Source organism: Tremella mesenterica (assembly GCF_000271645.1).
Source record: "Tremella mesenterica DSM 1558 unplaced genomic scaffold TREMEscaffold_14, whole genome shotgun sequence".
Classification (NCBI taxonomy): Eukaryota; Fungi; Basidiomycota; class Tremellomycetes; order Tremellales; family Tremellaceae; genus Tremella; species Tremella mesenterica.
In genome coordinates, this window is record NW_006711238.1 from 369,107 (window position 1) to 380,380 (window position 11,274).

The 11,274-nt window shown below is 46.8% G+C and overlaps 4 protein-coding genes across 4 annotated transcripts; 2 read left to right on the top strand and 2 right to left on the bottom strand.

Annotated features, from left to right (window-relative positions):
* Positions 1-27: 27 nt before the first annotated feature.
* On the bottom strand, positions 28-2,583 carry TREMEDRAFT_72363 (uncharacterized protein; the record flags this gene model as incomplete). The annotated part of the gene is made up of 6 exons (XM_007007595.1): positions 28-188; positions 231-321; positions 462-532; positions 608-1,946; positions 2,128-2,346; positions 2,374-2,583. The coding sequence occupies 6 exons, from the start codon at positions 2,581-2,583 to the stop codon at positions 67-69; spliced, it is 2,052 nt and encodes a 683-aa protein (XP_007007657.1). The 3' UTR covers positions 28-66.
* A 430-nt stretch (positions 2,584-3,013) lies between these two features.
* Positions 3,014-4,020, bottom strand: TREMEDRAFT_72364 (uncharacterized protein). The gene is made up of 3 exons (XM_007007596.1): positions 3,653-4,020; positions 3,212-3,459; positions 3,014-3,164 (listed from the first exon to the last, which is right to left on the bottom strand). The coding sequence occupies exons 1-2, from the start codon at positions 3,903-3,905 to the stop codon at positions 3,296-3,298; spliced, it is 417 nt and encodes a 138-aa protein (XP_007007658.1). The 5' UTR covers positions 3,906-4,020; the 3' UTR covers positions 3,014-3,164; positions 3,212-3,295.
* Positions 4,021-4,698: 678 nt separating this feature from the next.
* Positions 4,699-7,403, top strand: TREMEDRAFT_70106 (uncharacterized protein; the record flags this gene model as incomplete). Its single annotated transcript, XM_007007597.1, has 12 exons — positions 4,699-4,845; positions 4,986-5,066; positions 5,122-5,153; positions 5,201-5,309; positions 5,425-5,624; positions 5,733-5,953; positions 6,063-6,349; positions 6,553-6,623; positions 6,664-6,759; positions 6,914-6,958; positions 7,003-7,172; positions 7,318-7,403. 12 exons carry the CDS (start codon positions 4,699-4,701, stop codon positions 7,401-7,403), a joined length of 1,545 nt encoding a protein of 514 aa, XP_007007659.1.
* Positions 7,404-8,481: 1,078 nt separating this feature from the next.
* On the top strand, positions 8,482-11,238 carry TREMEDRAFT_70107 (uncharacterized protein; the record flags this gene model as incomplete). Its single annotated transcript, XM_007007598.1, has 8 exons — positions 8,482-8,573; positions 8,851-9,098; positions 9,311-9,340; positions 9,382-10,065; positions 10,243-10,563; positions 10,740-10,906; positions 10,955-11,045; positions 11,093-11,238. 8 exons carry the CDS (start codon positions 8,482-8,484, stop codon positions 11,236-11,238), a joined length of 1,779 nt encoding a protein of 592 aa, XP_007007660.1.
* Between the last annotated feature and the right edge of the window lie 36 nt (positions 11,239-11,274).

The following is an 11,274-nucleotide window of genomic DNA, read 5'->3' on the forward strand; positions in this document are numbered from 1 at the left end:
ATTGCCAACTAAGTCAAACCACTTGTCACGACAGACCTCTTGAATGCATACTTGTATACTGATTTATCATATTTTGACACGCTTTCTATTCGTATCATGCACTATCATATGACGTTTCATTTGATCCGGTCGAGCGAAACGTTTACCGCACGAAGGATGAGGACAATGAAAAGGTTTTTCCCCGGTGTCTATCGGTCAGCTGAGATATCATCTTCGAATAACGCACTCACGAGTACGGATATGTTTCGTAAGGTTGGAAGCTTCCACAAATCTTTTATCACAGTATGGACATATGCATGGTTTGTCTCCGCTATGCGTGCGCTGCTGGTCAGTTGTCCTGTCTGATGGAGATCGTCAAATGGGAGGAATGAGAGAAAAGCAGGTGGCTTCATGAACGTGCGAAAATATTGTTCTCGATGTACTGTAGGGAGAGACATAGGGAAGGGAGACAAAAGACTGACCATGTGAATGATTAGTGAAGAAGCTATAGCAAATATTTTCCCGCACCCTGGGTGTTCACACCGGAATGGTTCTGTCGTCAGATCATTTCCCCTCTTATGGCATCATAATTGAAATTGTGGTGTCACGAAAAATGAATAACACTCACTCTCTTTCGCATGTCTCCTCATATGAGCGACCAATGGTGCCGGCTCACTAAACGCTTGATCACATATCTGACACACGTAGGGTCTATGCCCCGTATGACTCTGTAAATGTCTTAAAACTTTTTGTCTCGTACTGAACTTTCGTCCTTCTTGACCACATTCGCCAAATTGACAAATATAGCTATCCTTTCCTCTCCCCACGTGTACCTCTGTAAGATGTTCCATGAGACTCGCGGGATCCTCAAATGGGTCATGATGACAGTTGGCCCATTGACATATATGAGAACAGTGAGGAGAGGGAGGATTGGTGGATGGTTCTGGGGTTGGTAGTTGATTTTGTGAGCCATTCCCTTTGATGTCATTCTTCTGACGAGTGGGATGACCCAACAGACGAGATGAAGCGTTGGCAAGCTGATTCTTTAGAACTTGATTGATGAGTGGTGAGGAATGGTCCTCTGATTTACTTGGTAAGTGTGTATGTGAATGTGGATGTGAATGAGAGTGAGGGGAATGTAAATGATGATGATGTTGAGGTATTTGGTTGGAAGGTTGAGCGAGCTCTATAGGTGATATAGGGACGGAATCCCATCCTATAATCTCCCCTGGGATCCCGAGATGTTCTTCCAAAACATGACGAAGTATCGTCTGAGGGGAGAACGGTTCCCCGTTACTATTCGTATGCTCGTGCGTGTTTTGATGTGACATGTGCTGTGGGTATACTCCTGTCTCGAGTCCGATTTGCGTAGATAGAGCTTTTGAGCCGGACATGTCTATGTCGGATGATGGAAGAGATTGAGCCGGCTCAGGATGAGTCTCAACAGGGAAACAGTCGTCCCATAAACAAGACAGCAGTTGGTCTTCAGCAGACTGAGTGGACAACTGAACAGGCTGGTTTTGGTTGCACACGACGGGTGCAGTGGCGATCGGTGTGATAGGGGGGAATCCAGGAGCGCCAAGGTGGTCTGAAGCTACATGAGCTAAAAGGTCTGGCATAGAAGCGAAGACTTGATGACAATTCTGCCAATGACAAGTATGTGCAGCCAATGTAGTCGCTAAAATGTTGTCGGGAGATGTATGACATTGTTGGTGATCGTGGGTAGGCAGGGTTGTCGAGCTGGTGTTGAATGGAAACGGATGTTGATGCGAAGAGACGTCGTGGATATGTTGCTGAGAATGGCTAGCCAAGTCGGATGGGACATGTCGAGGATGTATATGAACGGTGACGTTAGAATGATAATCTTGCGAAAGAGGCATTGGTATAGTTTGTGGGACTGTATGATGGGAGTGAGGTGGTGGGTCGATGATGGGTAGACCACAATCGGCTTGAGTGCAGCATTCCAACTGGTTTGGATCAGTTCCCACATAGACAAGATTTCCTCCAGCAGCGAGCATGGAGTCTGGATCAGCTTAGAGGGGCCAGGATGAGACGATGCTTATGGATTGGAAAATCTTCAAAAAGGGGAAACAAGAGTCAGATAGGAAGTGAAACATACGAAAAGTACAGAGAAGCGAAAGAACCCACATATTGCTGTATAGCTTTACATCCCTCTGCTGTACATGCCCATTTCTCCAAATCCCCCATTTCCTCCTTCACACCCTCATGATGAGCACAAGCATCACACTCTGCTTGTGGAGTAAGATCCGTACAACATTCCAATCCCGATGTACAATCTCCATCACACTCCGCTTCGCAATAAATATCATTACAACAATATATTTCCATCGGACAAGCTTCGTTCATCTCACCCATAGCCATCTTCCCATTTACATTGACCTCATCTTCATGAGACGTTCGGGATGAAGTGTGGTCCAGGATCGCGTTTGAGACTGGATGTTGGACAGCTGGGGATGGGTGGAGTGAAGAGAGAGAAGATTTTTGATTTGGGGTTGAAGGGGAAGCGCCGTGCTCAGTATCGCAACAAATGAATTCGTGAGCCCATGGGTGAGCATGAGTTAAATGAGGGGTTTCGCCTTGCATGTTGAAGGTAAGAAAAGGGTGATGAGGGATGAGAGGGAAAGATGGAGAAACGAAGTGGTGACGGAGCAAGGTGATACAATAGGACAAAGGTAAGTGGAAGTGATGGATGTTGGAAGATTTCGACGATTTGGATGAATGTCCGGATGATCAATCAGACCCGTATTTGGCCCAACCGAGTCAGAGTGTTCTCTCCCTCCTCTCACTCTTTGATCTCTAACACGAGCTTGATCGTCTACTGCGGTATTACGTATGTTACGGCCATATAAAGTGGCAGATGCTAGCTTCTGAGAGACACGATTGATGGAGACAGGAGATGAAGTGGATGAGGACCCTCAAGGTCACGCTCAGTGGCAAAGTTGGTTTTAAAGTTGCACTCTGATCAACCTATCATCATCTGTCCATATCACCTTCATCATTGTATAACGCTTTTCACAAAACTGTATGCATGTAAAGCTCCCACTCGCTACATGCGCTACACTCATCCCGACACCACCGCCCTACAATGAAGCAAACCCTTCGATCTTCGAATCATCCATCGTCTTGTGGACATGGACGATCATATGATTGCCGAGCATTGACCTCTGGCAGTTAGACCACACAAAGTCATGCGGTCAACGAAAGAACTCACCTTCGGCCCGATTCATACTGGCAGATCATGAATCTGAGTAGGAAGCGATACCACCTTCGGTGCTCTGGACGGGGATGCTGTCGCTCAACAAAGGGTTGCTAGTCCAGTCGGGATCGCTATACAAAGCAGAATCGGGTTCAGCCGCAGCTGCTCGTTCATCGATACGGTCTCGACGTTTCTTCTCCATAGCTCTTTTCCTGAAGAATTCCTCTTCGTCTTTCTTGTAGAAGTGTTTGATACCGCCTTTGCTATAAGGGTCAGCAATATGATCTGCTTCGTGCTCCGCCTCATCATCACTATCACCTTCTGCTCCTTGGTTGCTCCCCGTATGAAGGGCTCCGGGGTGGCGAGGAGTGAGGGTGAGTTTGTAGGAAAAGATCTATCAGGTAGGTAGGTGGAGGAGGTGAGATGTTAAGGTGAAAGATGGGTGGAATCACTCACCCGTCACTTCGGACAGCAACATGAACAGGAACTTCTCCATGAGCCAAAGCCATAGCAGCAGGGACGAGGGCGAAAAGAGTAGCGAGGATGGTAACGACACGCATTGTGAGTTATTGAGAGATTGTTGATGTGGAAGTTGAACAGGTGAAGAAGTATTGAAGTGTGTATATGGAGTAAAAGCTACCAGAGCGAGGTTGTGTAAGAATTTGTCGAGTTCACAGAACTTGAAGAAAAGACAAGGGTCGAAGGTCATTCTATATAGTATTCAGAGGAGTCATTTTGGGTCATGATGACCATGAGACGAGCTGTTACTGAGATACGGTCAGCAAGGCAACCCATGGTCGCTAGTAGGAGACATGTTGATTAAGGGGTGTCGTCAAGGGGACGATAAGGGTCAGGGTTGTGAGGTTATCGATGGCGGACACCATCAAAGTTTCAAAATATACAACTTTGATGACATCTCTCCATGTCTCTCTAGAGTAATGTGTAGCACATCTTGCCCATATGTACTTGTTCTTGATTAGTTTTGCAAACTTACTGCCCACAACACCATATCGCGCAACCATCGACCTCCACCTGCGACTATGGAGTATCATTCCGGATTCGGACGGCCGGACCGTTGTCCGTGCACACGTGATTTGCCGAATGGCCGATTTCAATGCACCCGATGTGATTTGCATCTTATCTGCCAATCATCCCCATCACCAAACTCGTCCTCTTAGCTCATGCTCAGAACGATGCCCTACCCTCCACCCCAAAGATCTCAAAATGGTCCATGGTCCAGACCAATCTAGAAAAGTCTCACTGAGATTAACACGAGTCGCTGACTATATAAACTGACTCTTCACACCCATCTCGCACCTCTCATTCGTACATTCCAAGAACAAAGTTGAGACGGCGATGAGCCAATTGGAAATTTATCCTAGAATCGATACCACCCCATCAGAAGATCAAGATGAAAAATATTGTCAGTCCATCACGAGACTTTCTCCCATTGTGAGTCTCCATGAGTTTCTCTCTGACGGTCGTCTTATCTTCAGGACGAAATGGATGTTCCCGTATCTCATAAAGTGTCCAACTCGATTTCGGTGGCCATACCTCCACCGGATGAGAGGAATGTGTCACTTCCCGAACTTAGCAAAATGAAGATGGTACTCCTTGCCATAAATATCATGCTCACTTATTTTATCGCCGTGAGTACTGTCTGAGCTTCCTTTTATTCATCTCTACTCTCTCCCTTCTGTGAGACATACGTTGATGCTTGACAATCTACCCCATAGGCCCTGTTCAAGATGTTGATCATGGAGGGAAGAAAGGTTGAGCTCATGTGCAGACAGCAAGTGTCACAGCCACTACTCTACTCCTACCAAAGATCGCAGAGGACTTGGGAACTTCTCAACTACAGACTCAATGGGTGAGTCCGCTGTGTTTGTTCCCCTGTTGCAAGCCCCGTTGTACTGACATGATAGGTCGTATCTGCCTATACGCTGACTTATGGCTGGTCAGTCAATCAATACATACAATTCTCACTCAAAGCTGATGACGTAGCACCCTGATGGTGTCTGGTAGATTCGCAGATCTCTACGGACGAAAAATGCTCTTCCTTTCTGGTTTGGCTGTCGCTGCTGTATTCTCCATCTTATCCGCTGTCATCCGTGTGGGTTTTCTCTCATACATACACTGATGTGTTCATCCACCCCACCTCTCTTGAATTCATCTCGTCCCCTTTTCCAAAGAACTGTGGATGCCTTTCAGCACTTGATTGACCTCAGAACCTCATCGCTATCTGCGTCCTACGAGCTTTAGTCGGACTGGGCTTGGCCATCTCTTCTCCAGCCGGTTTCGGTATCATCGGCGTCACTTTCCGTAAAGAACCAGCACGTTCCGTCGCCTTTGCAGCTTTTGGTCTTGGTGCCCCTGTGGGTTCCACCACGGGTACAATCTTAGGAGGGGCCGTAGCCGACTTGGGAAAGTGAGTCAATTCGTTCTGTCGTCGTGGCGACTCCCATTCTCCACAAGTGTGGTACCCCTTCCGACTCGACGGATGAGGGGATCGATGAGATTATCTGTTGACATTCAGACACGGATGGGCATATCTGTTTTACATCATCGCCGGTCTCGCAGCCATTCCTTGTCTGCTCGGTCTCTGGATTATCCCATCTGATCACCGTTTCCTTCGGGCACAAGCTGGTGACAGACGGATAGACTGGCTCGGAGGAGGTTTGGTGACTACTGCCGTATTCCTCTTGTCCTTCTCTATCACTGAGAGCGGGCAAGTTGCATCCGGGTGGAAAACGCCATGTGAGTTTTTCACATTGTAACCTAGGTCTCCTAAGCTGCTCATTTCACACTCTGGTTCAATCGCTGTTTTTCTTTTCAACATTGTGTGCTTGCAGATTGACAGCTGCAGGGATTATCGTCATGCTCGTACTCTCCCTCTTACTCTTCATCATATTCGGGTTCTGGGAACATCACCTCGAAACACGTACAACCCTTCCACCCATCATCAAGATCTCCCTCTTCTCGAGACATGGTTGGAAACTTACGGCCATCAATTTGACGGCATTCTGTATAATGTTCTCTGCTTTCTCGGTGTTGTACACCCTGGCGTTATTTTATCAAGATTACAAGGGTTTGGATGCGCTGGGAAACGCTATACGTCTTTTGCCGTCCAATATCACAGGCCTTTTTGCAGCTGTGAGTTTTTGTCTCTAGCTTGCCTCCTATTCCACCAGTTGACCCGGCTTTACGATCATTTTGATTCGCTCGTCACTGAAGATTGCCCCCGCTCCTCTACTGTGCTACCTGGCCACTCGTTCTTTTACAGTGATCAGTAAACAGCTTCTTTTCTTTCTATCCGCCTGTCACTCATGTCCTCTGGAGAAAAGCTGAGACAACAGGGCGGAGTCATGTATCTGGCGCCTAGATTCCGCGCACCTGTACTCATCGTACTGGGATGTATTGCAACTGGGTGAGTCGTGGCTCTTTCTATGAGAGGTAGCTGAGTTTAGATCAACCTCGCTGTTACTAGCCGTTGAGCCTCGTGGAACAAGATATTGGTATTGTGAATTCTGGGCTCTGATTTTATTCCCTCCGGGGATAGATTTGTACGTAATAGTCACAGACTTCTTCATTGGGTTCTTGCCTTGCTTTCGTTTTCCACATCAATTGCCTGGTTTTACTCCTCTTGCATCACCAGCTCAGCTTGTTATATCTGAGTGACGTATCCACGATGAGGAAGAGTGATCCTGACTTCTGCAGCACCGTTTGTCTAGGAAACATCATGATCTCCAATCTGGTTTCAGAGTAGGTTTTCTAACCAGATGCCCGATATGAAGCTGACATAGAAGCGACGAACAATCTGTAGCCGGAGCTTTGTTCCAGCTCAACACACAAATTGCTGCTGTTCTAGGGGTGTGTTGTTCATCTCTGATCGTTACTACACGTACGCAAGCGACGGGAGATATACTAGTAGGATTGAGGTCTGCTTGGTGGATGTCTGCAGCGTTTGCTTGGTGTAGTGAGTGATCTTTCTCATCGCCTCCTGACCCCATGCCACAAGGCTTATAAGGACTGCCTGGCCCCAGTAACATCATAGTTGTTGATCGAATTGAAACACTGGCATGGTAATCGTCGTGTCTAAAGATGGCGGGGGCTGATAGCAGGTGGCGTGATCGTTGCTATCATGTTGCGCAAAGTAAGGTTAGCAAAAGATATAGCAATGACTTTGAAGCCTACTGGTACTGTATGATATCCCTTGATTTTAGTCTAAGGACATTTTATAATAGATTGAATGGGTAATCAGGTATTATACTAGAGTAGAGACATATGCATTCACCATTTTGGGTTTGAGGTTATCAGAGCAAGTGGATGAACTGTTGTTGTTTCTGACCTGACCCTCAAGCTTTCCACACTGTGAGGTAAAAGAATTCCTGTCAGACGCTGATATCTGTATGTACAGTGAGCCACATATTCATAGGCAAGTCCTCAGACATATGCTACATGCTACATGCTACACATAATCGTCTGACACATTCACCTTTTCCCCACTGACAGATAGCCTGCAGCGAAGAAAAGGTTGTTGATAAAAGTGGCGAAACTGGATAATCGCGACGGAGCTCGAATTAATCCCGACGTAAATTTGGCCATTTCCCACAAATCTCGTCAGAACCCGCGAGGATCCCGTCACTAGTTACCCAAATACCTACACTCACTCAATATCGAGAATTATCAAGATGTAAAAGATGTAAACTGATCCTAGAGAGTACAGGATGCATACAATGCAGAGAAATCAGGTGTATCATGCATATTGACAGCTCCGAAACGCGTCCGAAACGCCCGAAAGTGGTCCGAAAGTGATATTTTGGGTTTAAAGGGGGGGATCACATAATCCGAAACAGGTCCGAAAGCCATTGTAGCAGGCTCCCTATGCATGATTCAACTGATCTCTCTGCATTTTATGCATCCTGAACTGTGTAGGATCACTCTACACCTTTTACATCTCAATAATTCTCAATATTGACAAAGCGCAGGGATCCTCGCCAGTTGTGACGAGATTTGTGGGAAATGGCCAAATTTACGTCGGGATTAATTCGAGCTCCGTCAGGATTATCCCTACGCGCATAAAAGTGCCACATTCAAATTCGCCACGTCCCAACGCGTGTAAACAACCCCACTACTGTTCTTCTCTCCATCTTTTCCTCCCCAGCCACCACTCATTGGAATACTTGCATCATCAGCTCATACGTTCCTCATTAGCTCGTCCAGCACACGAAGCATACCGATACACAAGAATTCCCAAAGAAAACGAAGTGATACACTCGTGAAAGATGGCGACCCAGACGACTCCAGGTGGGACCCGACGTCCAAGACTTGAGAAAGCCTACGTTCCATTTAATGCTCAACCTAAAGCCGTTGGCACGTGAGTCAATTGTTCTTCTCTGATTCAAGTTTATCTCTATCATTGTGAAGAATGAATATGATGTCTGGGAAAGTGTCGGGAGTGAAAATAGAAGGTGAACATCGTTCCCGGAGGCCTAAGAGAAGAGAGGAGAGACTCATCCGTGTTTCTTCAAATTTTCGGCGACATGGTCTATCCCATCTACTTATGCGCTTCATATGTAATGGGAAAGATGAGAGAAACATAGCTTCTAGGTGATATGACGGGGTGTTTTAAGTGTCGAAATTGACACAAACAGTCGTTCGGGAGCTCCGATGCCCACAAATGTACCCAGACGTTCAGATGGGTTCGAAGATCCAGACGCTTTCTTCAAATCTCCAGCATCGGAACATCCTTTTAGAGGACGGAAAAGTATCATTGATACACCTGGTACAGTGACCAGCGTTGGGACAGTAAGGAGAGGAAGAATGAGTGAATTGGTCCCTGATGATGATGATGATCCATTCGCTGAGGATCTATTGGGCGATGAGGATGATTTGGCACGGGGTGAGTTACTTTTCGTTCTGAAATGTTGATACCACCCTCGTCTGGTTTTCTCATGAGCTCGGAGTGAATTCCTAGCCTCATGTCTACTTATCTTTAGTCCGTCAAGGGCCCCTTATGAGCTTGGCCCAATCAATATCTTTTGCCCATGCTCGTTACCTCGAGATTCTATCTACTACAGATCTTGAGAAATTTGATCAAATGCTGATGAATAGCCACACCACCTCCCTTCTTCTCTAAGCACAGTGAGTATCTCTCTTTGAAAGACAGACTAAGCTAATTTCAGATCCACCTTCTGTCAGATTACCTAAAACATCCAGACTACCACCCGCTTCACCAAGCGTGAGATACGGTGATATCCCTTCTCCTCAAAAGAACTCACCATACAAGAGTCCTCGCAAATCTATCACCGCTGCTAACCGAGCTCGACGGTCATCCTCTACTCCTCCCCCTGAAGCCGAATTGGGGATTGATGAACTCGAATCTACATATGTGTCTCAACCTGATGACACGCCACCCCCTCCGTCCCGTCGAAAGCGTAGGATTTCAGATGACGACGAGGTCGAACCGGAGGTCGCAAGACATCAAACCAACAGATCGTCAATGATGAACAAACGGACGGTTCAGACTGAAGAAAGTGATGACGAAGATGCTGCAGGTCGGAGTATCATGTATGATACAGGTCATGAACCGGAATTTGATGATCCGCCTACGGGATTCAACGGTGATGCTCCGGATGATATGGATCTGGAGGACGAGCAGGAGATGGAGGATGGGGAGGAAGAGCAGGAACAGGAGCAAGAACCTCAAGCGGAAAGCTCGAAAAGTGGGAGAAAACGTGCTAGGTCGAAGAAAGATCAAGGAGATAGTAGAAAGACCAAGATGCCGGTCAAAAGAGGACCAATCAGTCGTGTGCTGGGTCAGGAAAAACACGCGATAAGAAAGAGAATCTCGGAATTGGAAGATGATCGTGAGTCCTTCACGTCCCTTTCTTCTTATTCCTCTCCCCGTCGGTGTGATAGATAAGCATTACAAAGCTCAGCGTAGCACTCAACTGAAAATTTACAAAATAATCGTGACTGGAGAGGAGCATGCCGTTGTCAGGAGATACAGAACAGATAGCCGGAAGTCAAGCTGACACGTATAGCTGATAATGACGGAGTCTCCGGTGATTTCATTGTCCGTCGATCAGGTAGAAAACATTTCGCACCCCTGGCCTGGTGGCGAGGAGAGAAGTTTTCGTACAAACGAGGAGATAAACTCGCTATCATCAAGGAGATTGTTAAAGTTCCGGAGGAAGTTCCTGAACCTCTTTCTTCACGTTATAAGCCGAGTAGGACAGGAAGAAGTCAAAGCGTCAAAATGGAAAGTGCCGACGTTGCAGAGCCAGAAGGTCTGGGGTGGGACAATCAGACTGATCCGATTGGGATAGTGAAGGATTATCCATCTGGGGCAGAGGCGAAGAGACGTGAGTAGTGGTCTCCTAGCCATGCGTCGTTCGCTATATACAACCTCCGTTCTCCACTCTTATAACTTCCTTGATACAGACGTAATGCCCTTGCTCACAAGATCTGTTTGCTGTCCTCGGTCATGTCACGTACTCGTACCGGGCTACGGGTAGAGGTGGGTCAAACTCACTTACAGGTATCGCATTCCCTCAATCGAGACTCAGTCCCAAGCCGTCCGAAACACCAGGCGGTCACTTCTTATACCAAAAAGTCTTCGGGGAGGAACAATTCATCGCTGCTGGCGTAATTTACATCCCTGTGGGAGGTATCAAACCAGGTAAACATTCAAAAGATAATGCCTATGTGAGTCATGTTGCAACTTGGACATGTGTATGCCATGCTGACAATCAGATATTTTATGTAATCGCAGGAGCCGTCAATGTCAAAGTACATCGTACTAGTTTCGTCATGGGTGTCGGATCAATGTTCCGTGTTCCTAGAGGTAAGTACTTGACTCGTATCGGGGTAAGAAGAAGGTTGACGAGATAGGTAATCATTATTCCATTGAAAATATTTCGCCAAATACACAGGTACAACTTTTCTTTGCGCAAGCGCGAAAGTTGAGATCGACAGAGGAAGAGGATACAATGGCGGATGGAGTGGAGGAAGTGGAAGGGGAGACGGTTGCAGAGTGAGGGTGTTTGCTCAAAGGATTTGGCTTGGGGGAAGGG

Bases quoted from the DNA above. Each gene is read 5' to 3' on its own strand.
- TREMEDRAFT_72364 (XM_007007596.1), bottom strand. From the start codon at position 3,905: ATGACCTTCGACCCTTGTCTTTTCTTCAAGTTCTGTGAACTCGACAAA. The intron at 3,460-3,652 runs GTGAGTGATTCC...TGACCCTTATAG, and splicing joins GTTGCTGTCCGAAGTGACGG to CAAAGGCGGTATCAAACACT.